Source organism: Gobius niger (assembly GCF_951799975.1).
Source record: "Gobius niger genome assembly, chromosome: 5".
Taxonomy (NCBI): domain Eukaryota; kingdom Metazoa; phylum Chordata; class Actinopteri; order Gobiiformes; family Gobiidae; genus Gobius; species Gobius niger.
The window spans coordinates 20,353,651-20,366,699 of NC_136856.1; the positions used below are offsets into that span (position 1 = coordinate 20,353,651).

At 41.9% G+C, this 13,049-nt stretch overlaps 1 protein-coding gene across 4 annotated transcripts in view; it reads right to left on the reverse strand.

Annotated features, from left to right (window-relative positions):
• dlg3 (discs, large homolog 3) overlaps positions 1 to 13,049 on the reverse strand; it is a 58,151-nt gene that overhangs the window by 25,059 nt on the left and 20,043 nt on the right. For 2 of the 4 annotated variants that reach the window (XM_079557329.1, XM_079557326.1), the window contains 7 exons: positions 4,532 to 4,585; positions 4,174 to 4,224; positions 2,988 to 3,112; positions 1,712 to 1,881; positions 1,493 to 1,629; positions 818 to 962; positions 177 to 321 (listed from right to left, as the gene is read on the reverse strand). In XM_079557329.1, the coding sequence (XP_079413455.1) occupies positions 177 to 321; positions 818 to 962; positions 1,493 to 1,629; positions 1,712 to 1,881; positions 2,988 to 3,112; positions 4,174 to 4,224; positions 4,532 to 4,585 (827 nt within the window). Of the gene's footprint in view, positions 1 to 176; positions 338 to 815; positions 963 to 1,492; positions 1,630 to 1,711; positions 1,882 to 2,987; positions 3,113 to 4,173; positions 4,225 to 4,531; positions 4,586 to 13,049 lie in introns of all 4 variants that reach the window. The other 2 variants (XM_079557328.1, XM_079557327.1) reach the window with 2 other exon arrangements.

Below are 13,049 nucleotides of genomic sequence, written 5' to 3' on the forward strand. Positions count from 1 at the left end.
GTACTGCCACCATTCTCTGAGGCTAAAAATAATCAAACGAACAGATCTGCTCCACACAGTAGCTTTTATACTGCAGGGTTATAGTCCAAAGTGGACCCAAATGGAGACAGAGAATAACTAAAAGCCAAAATGTACTCCGGCCTTAACCTTAAACTGTTCACTACAACTCAACTTACCTTGTGAAGTCTTCTTCTCCCATCATGTGCCGGGGGACTGGTGAGTACCTGGATGGGGTGACCTGGGAAGGTGGGTACACTGGCTTGGGCTCCATTGCACCCATGTAGTTGTGACTGACGTGGTTGTCTACCATAGCGGGGAAGGCTGGAGGGAGGGCCAGACCAGTAGAGGGAAAAAAGAATGATTACAACGCTGCACAACACGAAAAGGTTCATATACTAAAACATATCTTGTTATTTTTCAATGTAGACCCACAAACGAAGACCCCAAATGGGTAAACCAATGCAGCAACTGAAAAAAATCTAAACCATAGCTACAGGCTTGTATTACAGCAAATAGCTGTAGCTGTGGACATTTGACGTGCTGCAACTTCACTGTATGGCTCTAAGAAGCAGGTGGGATGTGAGAAACTGTGAGCTCTCAGTGGGAGGATGAGAAAGTCGTTGTTGAGAGGAATGTGTGGCCAGACACACACCCATATACACTAAGTGGGTGTTGAATTTTGGGAGAGAACACATCATGTTTCTAAAATTGAAGGACTAAAAAGAAACGGGTGCTCACATTGTAAATTGTACATGGAAATGGTACCCAAAGATGACGATGAGCTGAAGCCAAGTAATAGGAAGGCATAGATACGTACTGCTGGAATAGTCTGGAGGAGCATACATGTCATTCAGATGTACAGGTCCGGGTTTGGCCACCTTGAGATAAACCATATCAGAGGTGTTTTTGAGCGCTGCCACTGCCTCCTCATGACGCACGTCTTGCAGGACAATGTTGTTCACCTGATTGGCAAGAGGAGGTGGTAAAAATAAGGATTTCAATGACAACACTGTCCATTACACCAGCCAACATAATAATGAATCATAAGGACACGTATTTCATTTCTACAGCTAGGAGACAGCTTTATATGTTGTGTTCTGTGTTTTACAGAATTAATATGGGTCGCCGTCAGTGGGTAGAGGTTTGTCAGGATTTCTGATGTGTTTCTGATGATTAATGCAGCAATACAGCCCAAAATGTCAGTCAAGTGTGATTTTGCACCTCTGGTATATGGTAATAGCCTGCCATAACCACACAAAGGAAACAAAAAGTCCTATTTTGAATCATCATTAGAGTCACAAAACTAAAATGCAAATACACAGTCAGCAGGCATTTCTTATCTACTGTTTGATGCGACGCAGAAACTCTAACGTCTGTAATGAAGTTGTGTCTTATGTCTTTGGTTTAGTCGTACCAATCCATTTTAGTGCTGGCTACAGGGAAGCTACTGTATTACAGTTTTTTGATTGCCAAAATGTCAAAATTTTCATACAGCCAACAGACGGTCTCCAGTTTGCAAGCGTCCATCCTTTTGGGCAGCTCCTCCTTCAATAATCTTTGTAATGTAGATGCTGTTGTCGCCAGGAATGTGTTGATTACCGATTCCGCCAGCAATGCTAAATCCAAGACCTTTAACATATGAACAAAAGACATCATTTAGCACTAGATAGGAGACACCACATGCACTTTATCATGTTTGCACTGTTAATACCTTTGGGCCCTTTGAGCAAATTGACTTCCAGGATAGTCTCAGGTGGAGCTTGTCTCCGACGCACCAGCAACCTCACGACTGGCCCCGCCTCCTTCAGCGCCTCCACAGCACGACTGTGCACCACCTCCGAGACGTCCACATCGTTCACACGCAGCACACAATCATTCACTCTGCACAGAGAACACTCAGATAGTTACAACTAAAACTGCTTAACTATGTAGTCATGACACATAAAAAAGATGTCACTTGGGCTTAGTGGGTAGCACTTAGCTTTAAAGCACAATATCAGCCGAGTACTAGGATAAAAAAGTATGGTGCCTAAGTGTAAGAGCATGGCATTTATACATATAGATTACACACATGCTAATAAATTATTATTTATAAGATGTAATAGAATATTCTAATAGAATGGAAAGAGGGCACACACCTATTTTATTTTATGATGTGTAATTCATTTAAACCTAACCCAAAGCCAGCATGGCAGCACGATTGCCTTATCTGAGTCTGATTCCCAGGCCCTGTGTTCTCTTTGGAGTTTATGTTCATTGCGTGTGCTCTGGTTTCACCCAAAAAAATCACCACTTGCACATTTAGCTAATCCTCCAGGTAGGTACTCCTGATCAAGAAACTGACAAGTCCCTGGGTGCTGTATTGCAGCTACCCACTGACAGGTTTCCCCAGGGGCACTGAGAGATGGATTAAAGGCAGAGGATGATTAAGAATACCTTAACCCTATATCTCAAAGCTTAGAAAGACAGTTAATTACAGGAAACATGGCTAATGCTCCTGGTTATAAAATGGAAATTTCCATAAGATCTCCGCTGTGAGGCCAAGTGGGCATGCTATTATTATTACTACAACAGTTATGTGTGTTATGAGAAGCCTCTCTCTTTTTATTTATTAAAGACTGAGATTAAGAATCTCTTTATAGGGGAGTCCTTTTTAGTGGTGGGGGGGAATCAGGGCACCTGGAGGAAACCTACGCAGACATGGGGAAAACGTGCAAACTCCTCACAGAAAGGTCCTGTCCAGGTGGAAATCGAGCCCGGAACCTTCTTGCTGTGAAGCACGAGTGCTAACCACGGTGCCACCGTGCCTCTCTTGCACAGCACTCTAGTTTACCTACGGGTGCCAATAAAGAAACCTAACCTAATCTTGTAAGTTATTACGGTGTTGTAAAGTAAAGCATGATTGATCTGTTGAGGGTTTAAAAAGGAGCTGAATTTAAGAGGATGTTTGAAAACATGGGAATTAAAATTTTGAATTAAAAACTTACCCCAGTCTTCCATCCATAGCAGCAGCTCCTCCAGGAATGATCTTTGTAATAAAAATTCCAGGATCATCGGGAATGTGAGGATTATCTATGCCTCCAGCAATGCTAAATCCCAAGCCAGAATTTCCCTGCAAATATATTAAAATGGATATTTTGATTAAAATACACACAACAAAGCATAAAAGCAAGGACCCCATGTTAATCATTTTCCTGCTCAACAATAAATTGAGACTAAAAACTAAAACTTCATAGCTTTTGCATATCCCTGGGTATCCATAAATGATTGAACCAAACATAACTAATCCATTAGTAAAGACCACTCTGTGCCATAAAGTCACTTTCTTTTTTTAAATTGTGAGTTGCTGAACTGTCCCACAGAGAATTTCTAATGAAAAGTCAGATGGATGGTACATAAGTTCTCACTCTGAGGAGACAGATGCTCCTATCTTTCCTGTCCCTGCAAATAAACACAGCCATGTGGATGTGCTGCATGCAGGATACAGGGCATCTGACAGTCCTGGCCACAGAGACAGGCAGCAAACAAGACAGCTGAGAAAAGACTTCACTTTATTATTTTCTATAATTAATGAGCAACAGTCGAAACAAATTAGGACAGACACAGACTGAAAGCTTCCACTGAGAGGCTCTGAAGTATACTGGACCCTACCACTATATGCTACACACAGATGCTGCATTTGTGTGACTTAGCTGTGTTTATTTCGCTGCATGCTTGGATACCACTAAACAGCAGAGGTCAGAGTATGTTGCACATCTATTGCAGATTCAGAGTGTGGGAGGAATAATGAGAGCCACACTGTATAGCTTTACTACAAGCTGAAACACAGCTGACAAGTGCAGTGGTGCCTGCTGAACAATTGAAGAGAACAGCACTTCATATTTGTGGCGTCTGCTGATGACATGTGCATGAGGAAGGATTATATAAAACGCTATGCCTCAGTGGCCTTACTCTATGCTCATTCTTATGAGACATCACACATTACATACTATTATGGTCTCCGTGTAACAGTTGCCTCTCTCTAACAAACAATATGATAGAAGCATTTTTTGTCCATGTCGTAAGAAAAAAATATGAAGCTACTTACTACCACCTAGTGGAGAGAAACACCAAGCGAGTTGAAAGCAATAATACAATTTTGATGAGCAAGGAGCAAACAATTAAAAGACTTACCCTTTCTAGAATAATCTCTTCATATTTATACATCCCATCACTTCCATTGACCTGTATAAAAACAAACAAACAACTTAAATTAAAACTGAATGAAAGTACAACAGGCACAATTATGACCAAACAAAATCCCCAAATTGTTGGATCAATAGACAGTGTTGACCCACTTCCTCCACATGTATATGTTTTGATAAAAAGCAGCCCTATATAGTTTCATAAATGAAAAAGAAGTTGTGTGTCCACATGACACGTGGCCCGTTACACACAAACATGTAGAGCACACACGAATGCACGGCTGCTGAGGGACTGTGAGCGGGAGAGACGTATACTGTACAGAGACAGCCAGAGAACAGATACTTACATAAGGGCCTGCATCTAGTGAGTCTGCGTTGACGATGATGGGGGGAGGGTTAGCCTGTGAATATGAAGAGATACATATTATGAGAGTGTGAGGCTCGCAGCACTGAGACGCCATGGGAACAGGGCTGAGGCGGGATAAAGGTGTGACAGTCGCGAATGAGGACTGGGGCACAGAGACCGATGCTCATTAAGAGCCCTACACTGGCATCCTGGAGTCACCTCATAAAACAAACAACATGTGTTTTAGAGGCTGACTGTGCTAACCTTCACTGCGCTACAACCTTCTACCTGTACAAGCAACAGCCAAAAGTGAACCGCTCCACTCCAAAGGGGGGTCCAAACAGCTCCAGCCCTGGACCACTTCAGCCCTGGGGTCTGGAGCAGCTTGCCGAATATAGAGGTCAATATAGCACACAACAAATGCACCAATTATAATCCTACACACAAAAAAACACATAAAAAGAAAGAGTCAATATTCTCTGGCAATATATGCTCTAATCATAAAAAACTGGTATAGAAACATTCAGTAAATAATATTCTTCTTTAATCATGTGCTTTTAGACATACATGGCTGTCCATGTTCGATGATACTGTACCAAGTACAAAGCCACACTGGTTGTGTTTGATTGCATAGCTCTTATTATGCACACTGATAATCCACTTATTATTGATTGGACTGAACAGACTGGGAGAGGGAATGCTGACAGTGCTGCTTCAGGCCCTTATGTTTCCTTATGTCCAACAATGGAGGGAAAAATCACTAACTGTCACTTGTGTCCTCACCTTCTCACCCCTGTGTCAGAGTAGACAGATACAATCTGTGTCCAAGAAGCCAATACACATTTTCCCCCCACATCTGTGGGACAGGTGGCAATACAACTCCCAGACTTCACAGTATTTTTGCAGATGTGGTATATGTGTTTATAATTTAGTAAAGTAGCTATCTAATCTTGTTTTATAAATGTATAAACACCATAAGTTATTACTTTAGGCAGATGTGTTTACGCCCACAGTGGTGTATGTGTAATCTGCAGGTACTGAAAGATGCTAGTTTGTATTTATGTTTAGACGCTTCAAGGGTATACTTTTTCACTCTCACGCCACTGTATTGTTCTGGGAAAGTAACAGCAGCAGAGCTAAATGTTAATTTGTCCTTCATCTATCCAGTAGAGTCCCACTGAAAATCAGAATCTCATTTTCAGGAAGGTCCCAGGTCCTGAGGTTAAGCTATTGTACATGTTGTTTTTTGCAATGAGGCCTGAGAGCTAACTGTGGGACCACCGTACCTCAGGTTCCAACATTTATGTTTAAAACATGGCTAAACAAATAAAGGCAATATAGGCACCCAGAGGACGTTTTATAGCTCGTTTTGAAGCATTTACAGTTTGCTAAGTAGAGGTAATTATTGACATAATTACACGTTTTAGCAGCAATCATACTTGATAATGCACATATTGGCCGTGAGTGCAACCTTTCTGTGCTTACCCTTTATTCATAAACTTGCTCATTGTAATTTAACTAAACCCTATTCAGGAGGATTATACTGTTACAATGTCACAATCATCTTGCCCTAACTGCACATTCACTATGAAGCCATGAACATATAAACACACCTGTCCCACCAGTGTAGTAATCTCACAGCCCCATAGGATCTGCCAGTCTACCGGTAAAAGCCCATGAGATGAAGAAAACAGCAATATTATCCCAGTCAGGGATTTGAGTGTAATCCCTCTATCAGAATCTCTCATAACGAGCAAACAAAAATGGATTATAATCTCACTGGCCCAGTAATCTCAGCATGAGTATAGCAATTGACTCAGGTAACTTGGATTAGTCAGGATTAAGTACTTCTTCTTGGTTTCCTGTTTGGACCCATTGTCCAAAAGGAAATTGCAATCTCACTGGGAAAAGATATCACTTGACAAGATAGAAACAAATAGAGATTGTTATGAAGTTACTAGGTCTGGGACTGAGGGGAATGTAGGTTAGTGGACTAAAGACTCAGAAGGTGAGGTGCACACCATAGAGTACAAAAAGAAGGCTGCAAATAGCTGACTTGCAACTAAACAAAATTACACATTAAAATGTATGCAAAGGCGAGAATCTTTCTACACTAATGTAAACCAATCAGACAAGTGAGGCACATTGAAAAGAAACAGGAAAATGCCAGATCAAACAATTAATTCTGGCCCTCAATCACATTGTAAATGAACAACCTGGTCAAAGAATTGAGAGCAAAAATGAGCAAACTTGCTTTTCTTTCAATCTGATTCAGACATCACGCAACCCATGCATCAGTGCAGAAAACTAGATTTATTTGGCAACACATCCATCCACACCTTTAGAGAGTTTAGTATTTGTACAGTACATGTAGGGTAAATAACACATATAATTATGTGTAAAGTAATGACATGAAGCCATTCTCCAGTCGATGCCAGTGAGCCAGACTGCTCACTCAGCAAGTGAACATTACAAGTGCTACTGACCAAGAGGAGTGATGAAAAACTTCTTTGTCTCAGTCAGTTTACTGTCCATCTGTCTGTATACTTCTTTATGAGACAATCCATGTCTTTTCTCTTCTATGACATTGACACTGTCTGTTACTGATCTCTCAAGTGTCCCACTGACACTATTGCACCACATCACACTTGCCTGTCAGCCCTTGGGACAGTGAAGCTACAACTGAACCTTGGCAAGTGCAGGGCACAAGCTTCATCCAAATTGTTAAATAATCAATGTGCTCCCATGGCAACAATGCTGCACAGTACTGGCCAGCAGGCTTATAGTCACCTCCCCCTCCTTCACCTCTGAGGTTTTTACCGCAGTTCTGCTGCTGTGCTGTTGCACAGGCCTGGATTAGCTCGTTGTTCTGAGCCACTTTAGCAGTTCTCACAGGTGCTTTAGTTTAACTATTTTTAAAGGATGCTTCTCCTCATTGGCTTTATCTGACCAGGCCGCACAGAGTGAAAGGCTTTAAAGAGCAGGAAGAGACATTCAGCAAATTGTCAGAGCCTAAACTCAAACCTAAGAGGACTTAAAATTGTTCTGCCACATGTGCAGCAGATCAGCAACACATTTGCTTACCTTTACATAATGAAAAGGTTTCAAATAAAATACAAGCTGTAATGAACGCTTTGACCAATCAATTTGTGCAATACATTGAGCTTAAATCATGTTATGCGATATCTGAAGTTATACAATATTGAGTTTGTTAAATCCCTAAATACATTGGCCCATACACTAACCAAATTACAATAGTTTACAAAAAAATCATCCTAATATAAATAATAAAAAAATGAAGCATCATTTTCTTCTGACATTTTGCAATGCAGAACACATTGCAACACACAACTTTGCCATCCCTCTTCCAAGGTAGTGGCTCCCTGCAGGTGCCTCGACATGCCTCTTCACATCCAGTAGTGACACGGCAGTGAAATATGACTGTCACATGATACACACAGGCTCCGTTAGACAGGGCTCACTGGGGGGCCATGATGCTCTTCTCCTATCTAAACAGCTTCATTTACTCTTTTCTTGCTGAATGTGGGATGTAGGCAGTGCTCCTGCTCAGATCCTCCGGCTCTCATTGGCTTCCTGTATGCCACGCTGCAGTCCAATCAATACCTACTCAATTACCATGCAACCAACATCACATTCACGCTGTGGCCTCTTCGCAAAATGGAAGACAGAAGAGTCAGGGTGACAGACGAATGAAGAAGGCTGATCATGAAGCAAAGACTAAGAGCTCAGCTTCTATACAAACTCAATGATGTGTCCTTACTCTGCGACAAAGACAAAATAATGAGAAGTAATAAAATCCCATAGCGCAAAAGGTCAACAGCTCTTTCTCTCTTGTTACAACAGCAAAAGGATCTGAACATTCACTGTACGCAAGAAGCAACTACCAATAACTTCATCCACAATTAGCTCAAAACAGTTAAGTTTTTTTTTTTTTCCTTGTTTCTGAATGATCTGACTGTTGCCCAACGATAGCCTCCCGACACATGCATAGACGCGTAATTAATAGCCCGTCACAGCTGTCAGTCGCCTCCCCTCTTCATCTGCACGTAATATCACAAAAGCATTCTCTGGCTTGGCTTACCTCCCTGTCATGCTGTGCAGCTCCAAATGAGCTGGACAGTTTGACCTTCACTATCGCGCATGGGAAAAGTACTTAATGTAACATGCTTTCAGAGCGAGACACTCAAGAGGGACCTCAAGGACTCAGAGGAGCGGGATTAATCATGACACTGTTTCATGTGTGATACAGTTAACGTGTAATTAGGACAAATAACATTAGATAATATTTGATAAGTTTCTGCTGTTTGCTGAAAAATGTATTCATTTAATTGACAACGACGTCTCCCTCCCAAAATCAAAGTGAACATAGACATTTATTGCATCACCATCTTGGGGCCTTTTGCCGCCTGGCTATGGCAAGGTAGTGATGTGTAATTAGGTTTTGTGCATCCGTATATGTTGATGCTACAGTTAGCACCAGGACCATGAAGCAATTCAAGTAAGCTTGAATATTGTTTTGGTGAATAATTTATACCAAATGCTGTATTGCCTTGTCAGAGTATTACTGGTCAGGCTCATTTGCACATCATACAGATTACCATTTAGCTGCAATGCTTCCCATCAATCACAGAGCACCGACAAAGACGGGACTCAATCAGGAAGAGTAGATTCTCCCCTGGAAGTTAGCACATGTAGCATGTGCAAAGCTCTCCCCCCATCCCGTTTGTGCACATCAGAGGTCACTGCAGCACGTTACCTCACAGCTCTTGACTAGTTGCTATCCTTGTTGCTAAGAGCTGATATGCTTGCGTTCGCTCTCTTTAGTGTTTTGAATCCTAAGTCGGGAGTCGGTGACACTGCTGAGGCACAAGCCCAACACAAGCAACAGCTGCCATTTTGACGTTTTCGACACTGGATAAAAATGCAGCTTTATTACATTTATATATTAATTTGCCATAGAAGCTTATCCATTTTATGGCCTGTCATCTCATATAGTAATGCATCAATTTCCAGCATAATCCTAATACATTACACACTATATTTTAAAACACCACTAATATTTGTAATCAGATGTACTCAGTGGAGCAGTTTTCTATCATGTAAACCTCTTTCTCAAGTCTTTCCCCACAAAGATTTATTTTAGAAGTTTCTTGATGATTTGAATACTGCTTGATTTGGACAAAATTAATATCAGCAGCACCTTGCATTCACAGGTACTGACTGAAGCAATGCTCCTACTTTTTCTTTAAGTGCTACAGATTTAATGATAATATGCAGTGTATGTACAGGTATATACTGTATAATGAGAACAATAAGTCTAATTTTCACTTCAAGACCCACAAAGACACTTGCCACATGCCTTAATGCAGTGCATATCGCTCTCCTGTCATGGCTTCACACAGTTCTAGAGCTCTGCTCAGAAGCACCCACATGCTACATACTGTACATCCATTCATAAGCTTTTCCCTACAATTCTGCCACACAGGAGCTGTTAAAATAATAAAAAACTACAATATGGATACAACAGAAATACAAGCTTCTGTAATATTGTAATACAGGGCACCAATATACTGACGCCACACTTTGAGGACATGTGAGACAAGAGATCAGATAGACGTTTCATCACACACATGAACTGTTTTAAGAACTTAAAAGCTAATAACCATTATTGGGTCTAAACAAACACATAATGTTGATCCTTCCTCTATCAGATTGCAAAAGACAAATATAAACTTCTATCCTTAGATTTTTATGGAATATTTTGATGAGTAATGCTAAACACACAAGTTTTCCATATAAAACCTTTTGTATTGTTTGATTTTAAAAGGTTTGTATGGGTCAATGGAGATACAAACGTACAAAAGCCCCGCCCCCTTAGCCAATGTTTGCATCTCGTATGATGGGGGACTCTTTTTTTGGTGCAATATCATCTAGATTGAGGCAAAATGGGTTACAATGTGCAGTGGAGGAATATATTGAAAACATGCAACAAAGAGGACACTTCAACTATTAGCGCCAGTGTCATGAAATATCCCTGGAGCTAACTTAAATGCAACCGGCACCGTCGTGTGGACAAGTAATGTTCTTGCACCATCGGGTAAGTTGTCTTCTTATGTCCAGTATTGATTAAAATATGGCCAGTCTGGGGTCTCCCCACAGACAGTCCCAGCTGCTGGCTGACGGGAAGCTGCAGTGGCTTTGTCTCCCCCACGTGGCTGTGGCTCAGCGGGGCAACAGTGTAGACATAGTATATTTAAGCTGTGTGTCCCGTGTGCAATCAGTGCAGTGACAATGACAAATCCACCCACGGCTGAAATACCATTGCCTGGTTCTGCCATACTATTCCCTGTCCATTCCACACAGGGAAGTTAGTCTGGTAACAGAGCAATTGGAGCGGTTTGAACGGGCGGGCCTAATGCGCACAGATTGTCAGTGAAATAAACCAATCAGCAATTAGCGGACGTGACGACAGGCAGCTGTAGTCCAATTCACAAACTATGAAATGAATATAGCCTGACGAGAACGCAGAGGCAAAATCCTCAACTACTTCACCCATGATTAGTTTTGGCTAATAACGTCTGCACGTGTCACTGTTGATTGAACTACAACACAGTGGCGCAGCGAGTGACGTAACCTTGTCAATTCACTGTGACGGTCGTGAATGGTTCGGCCTCAGCCGGCAATCAGTCACTTGTTTACCGCGTGTGTCCAGATCCACCTTCTTTCGCGCAGAAAAGAAGTGGGTGTGGTTTACCAGGTTAGAAATACCAAGCCTCTGCTAAGAGTGACAAAACGCTTCTTAAGTGTAGCACTTAGAATGTTAAAATGCCCATATTCCAGCAGCAGAACAAGCTTTTTTATGTCCAGCAAGGACAGCTCATGAAACTCTTGGCAAACGACAAGACGGATGGTAAACAAGCTTGGCTCTAGTTAGCTGGTAGTGGTTTATATTTAGCTTGTTAATTGGCTTTGAACCACAAGAAACTGGTCCAGCAGCATTAGTTTCTATGGGAGGATGTCCGGGGAATGTCTAGTAACAGCAGTTGTGATGATGTTTTGGGGTGGGGTTTTAAAAAAGGTCAAATGCATGTCAGCCAGATATTTTTCATTTTACGCCATCCTCGATGGGATGGTCAGTCAAATTCCAAGGGGGGTGGGGGCACTCTCCCTTTAGCTCCACCCATGATGTCAGTGCACAGTCAAACTATATCATACTGTATACAGTGTCTAATCTATCCACCTAAAACATCATGAGCATTTCTTCTATCAAAAGCCATGATCTTCAGATTCCTCAAAGCGTCTATGTGGCAGATACACTTCGATATTTTCGTACAAAGTGACAGCCGCAGCAGCTCATGGGACCATGAAGGACTTTTTTTTCTTGAACCCCTCAGATCTGTGTTCAAACAAGGACACTGCATGAATGAACGGTAGGTGCAGGGCTAGTTGCATCATTGCTCTCGCAGACCCCTCCCATCTGCTTGATCTGTCCCTGCCCAGATATTCTAGTGGGCATATGTGGCGCCTGGATTTGGTTGATTACATAATTGAAAATGTGAATAGTGAATCCACAATGACCTATATTGGGTTTTATAAGCAGACGGACAATCTGCAGGAACACAGGTATTTATAGATCATTTGAAGCACTGGATTTGGAGAGCTACGAGTCTATCTGCATTGTCACTGAGACTTACATTGATAGTCATGTGAATACCTTTCTCTCTGTGTAAATAAATGTATCTCTGAGTGTGTGACGTCACTGTGGAGGCCTTCAGTTGCCTGTGTGCGCGCGCTGCAGTCAGTGTAATTAGCTGAGAAGCGGAGCTAACGCACACATCTGACTGAGCGGCTCCATGGCAACCAGGCAGCCTGTACAGCCCTCCCCTCCCCACCTCTCTGTACAGCACTGTTCCTCTCCCATCCACGCCTGTGCTTCGTCTCCAAACCCCTGTGCAGTGCCGCTTAGTAGTGACAGCAAGTCATATACTCTAATACAGTTGGTCAACTCAAAAGTGCTACTTAAAAATACAACTGCAGTTGTTCCTGGGATGATGATTAAATAAAATTTGTTGCATTTGGAGTCTGCATTTTGCAAAATTATGATGAGGAAAATGGAATGAAATACAGTGTAGGTTTATAGATTTAACACTGATCAGGTGAAGAAGCTACAGCACGTTTGCCTCATCACTCATGATTTGACACAACGAAAGTGTCTGATTCATAAAAGAAGTGGGCAGTGTCTGCACTGCACAAAGCACTGCTCTTTTTTTCACGTACTTATCTGTCGAGCCCTCATCTTTCTGCTCAACTGTGTCTACATTCATTACAGGCTGAACAGATGCAACGGTACTGCCAACAAGCCATTTTCTTCCAGTCCAAAACATCACATTAAGAAATATTATTGAAGGTATATCTATGAGCCCCTATAGCCGAGTTTGTAAGGCTGCTTCACAACTTTTCCCGCCTCAGCATCATGGGTTACAGTCATGGCTTTGACT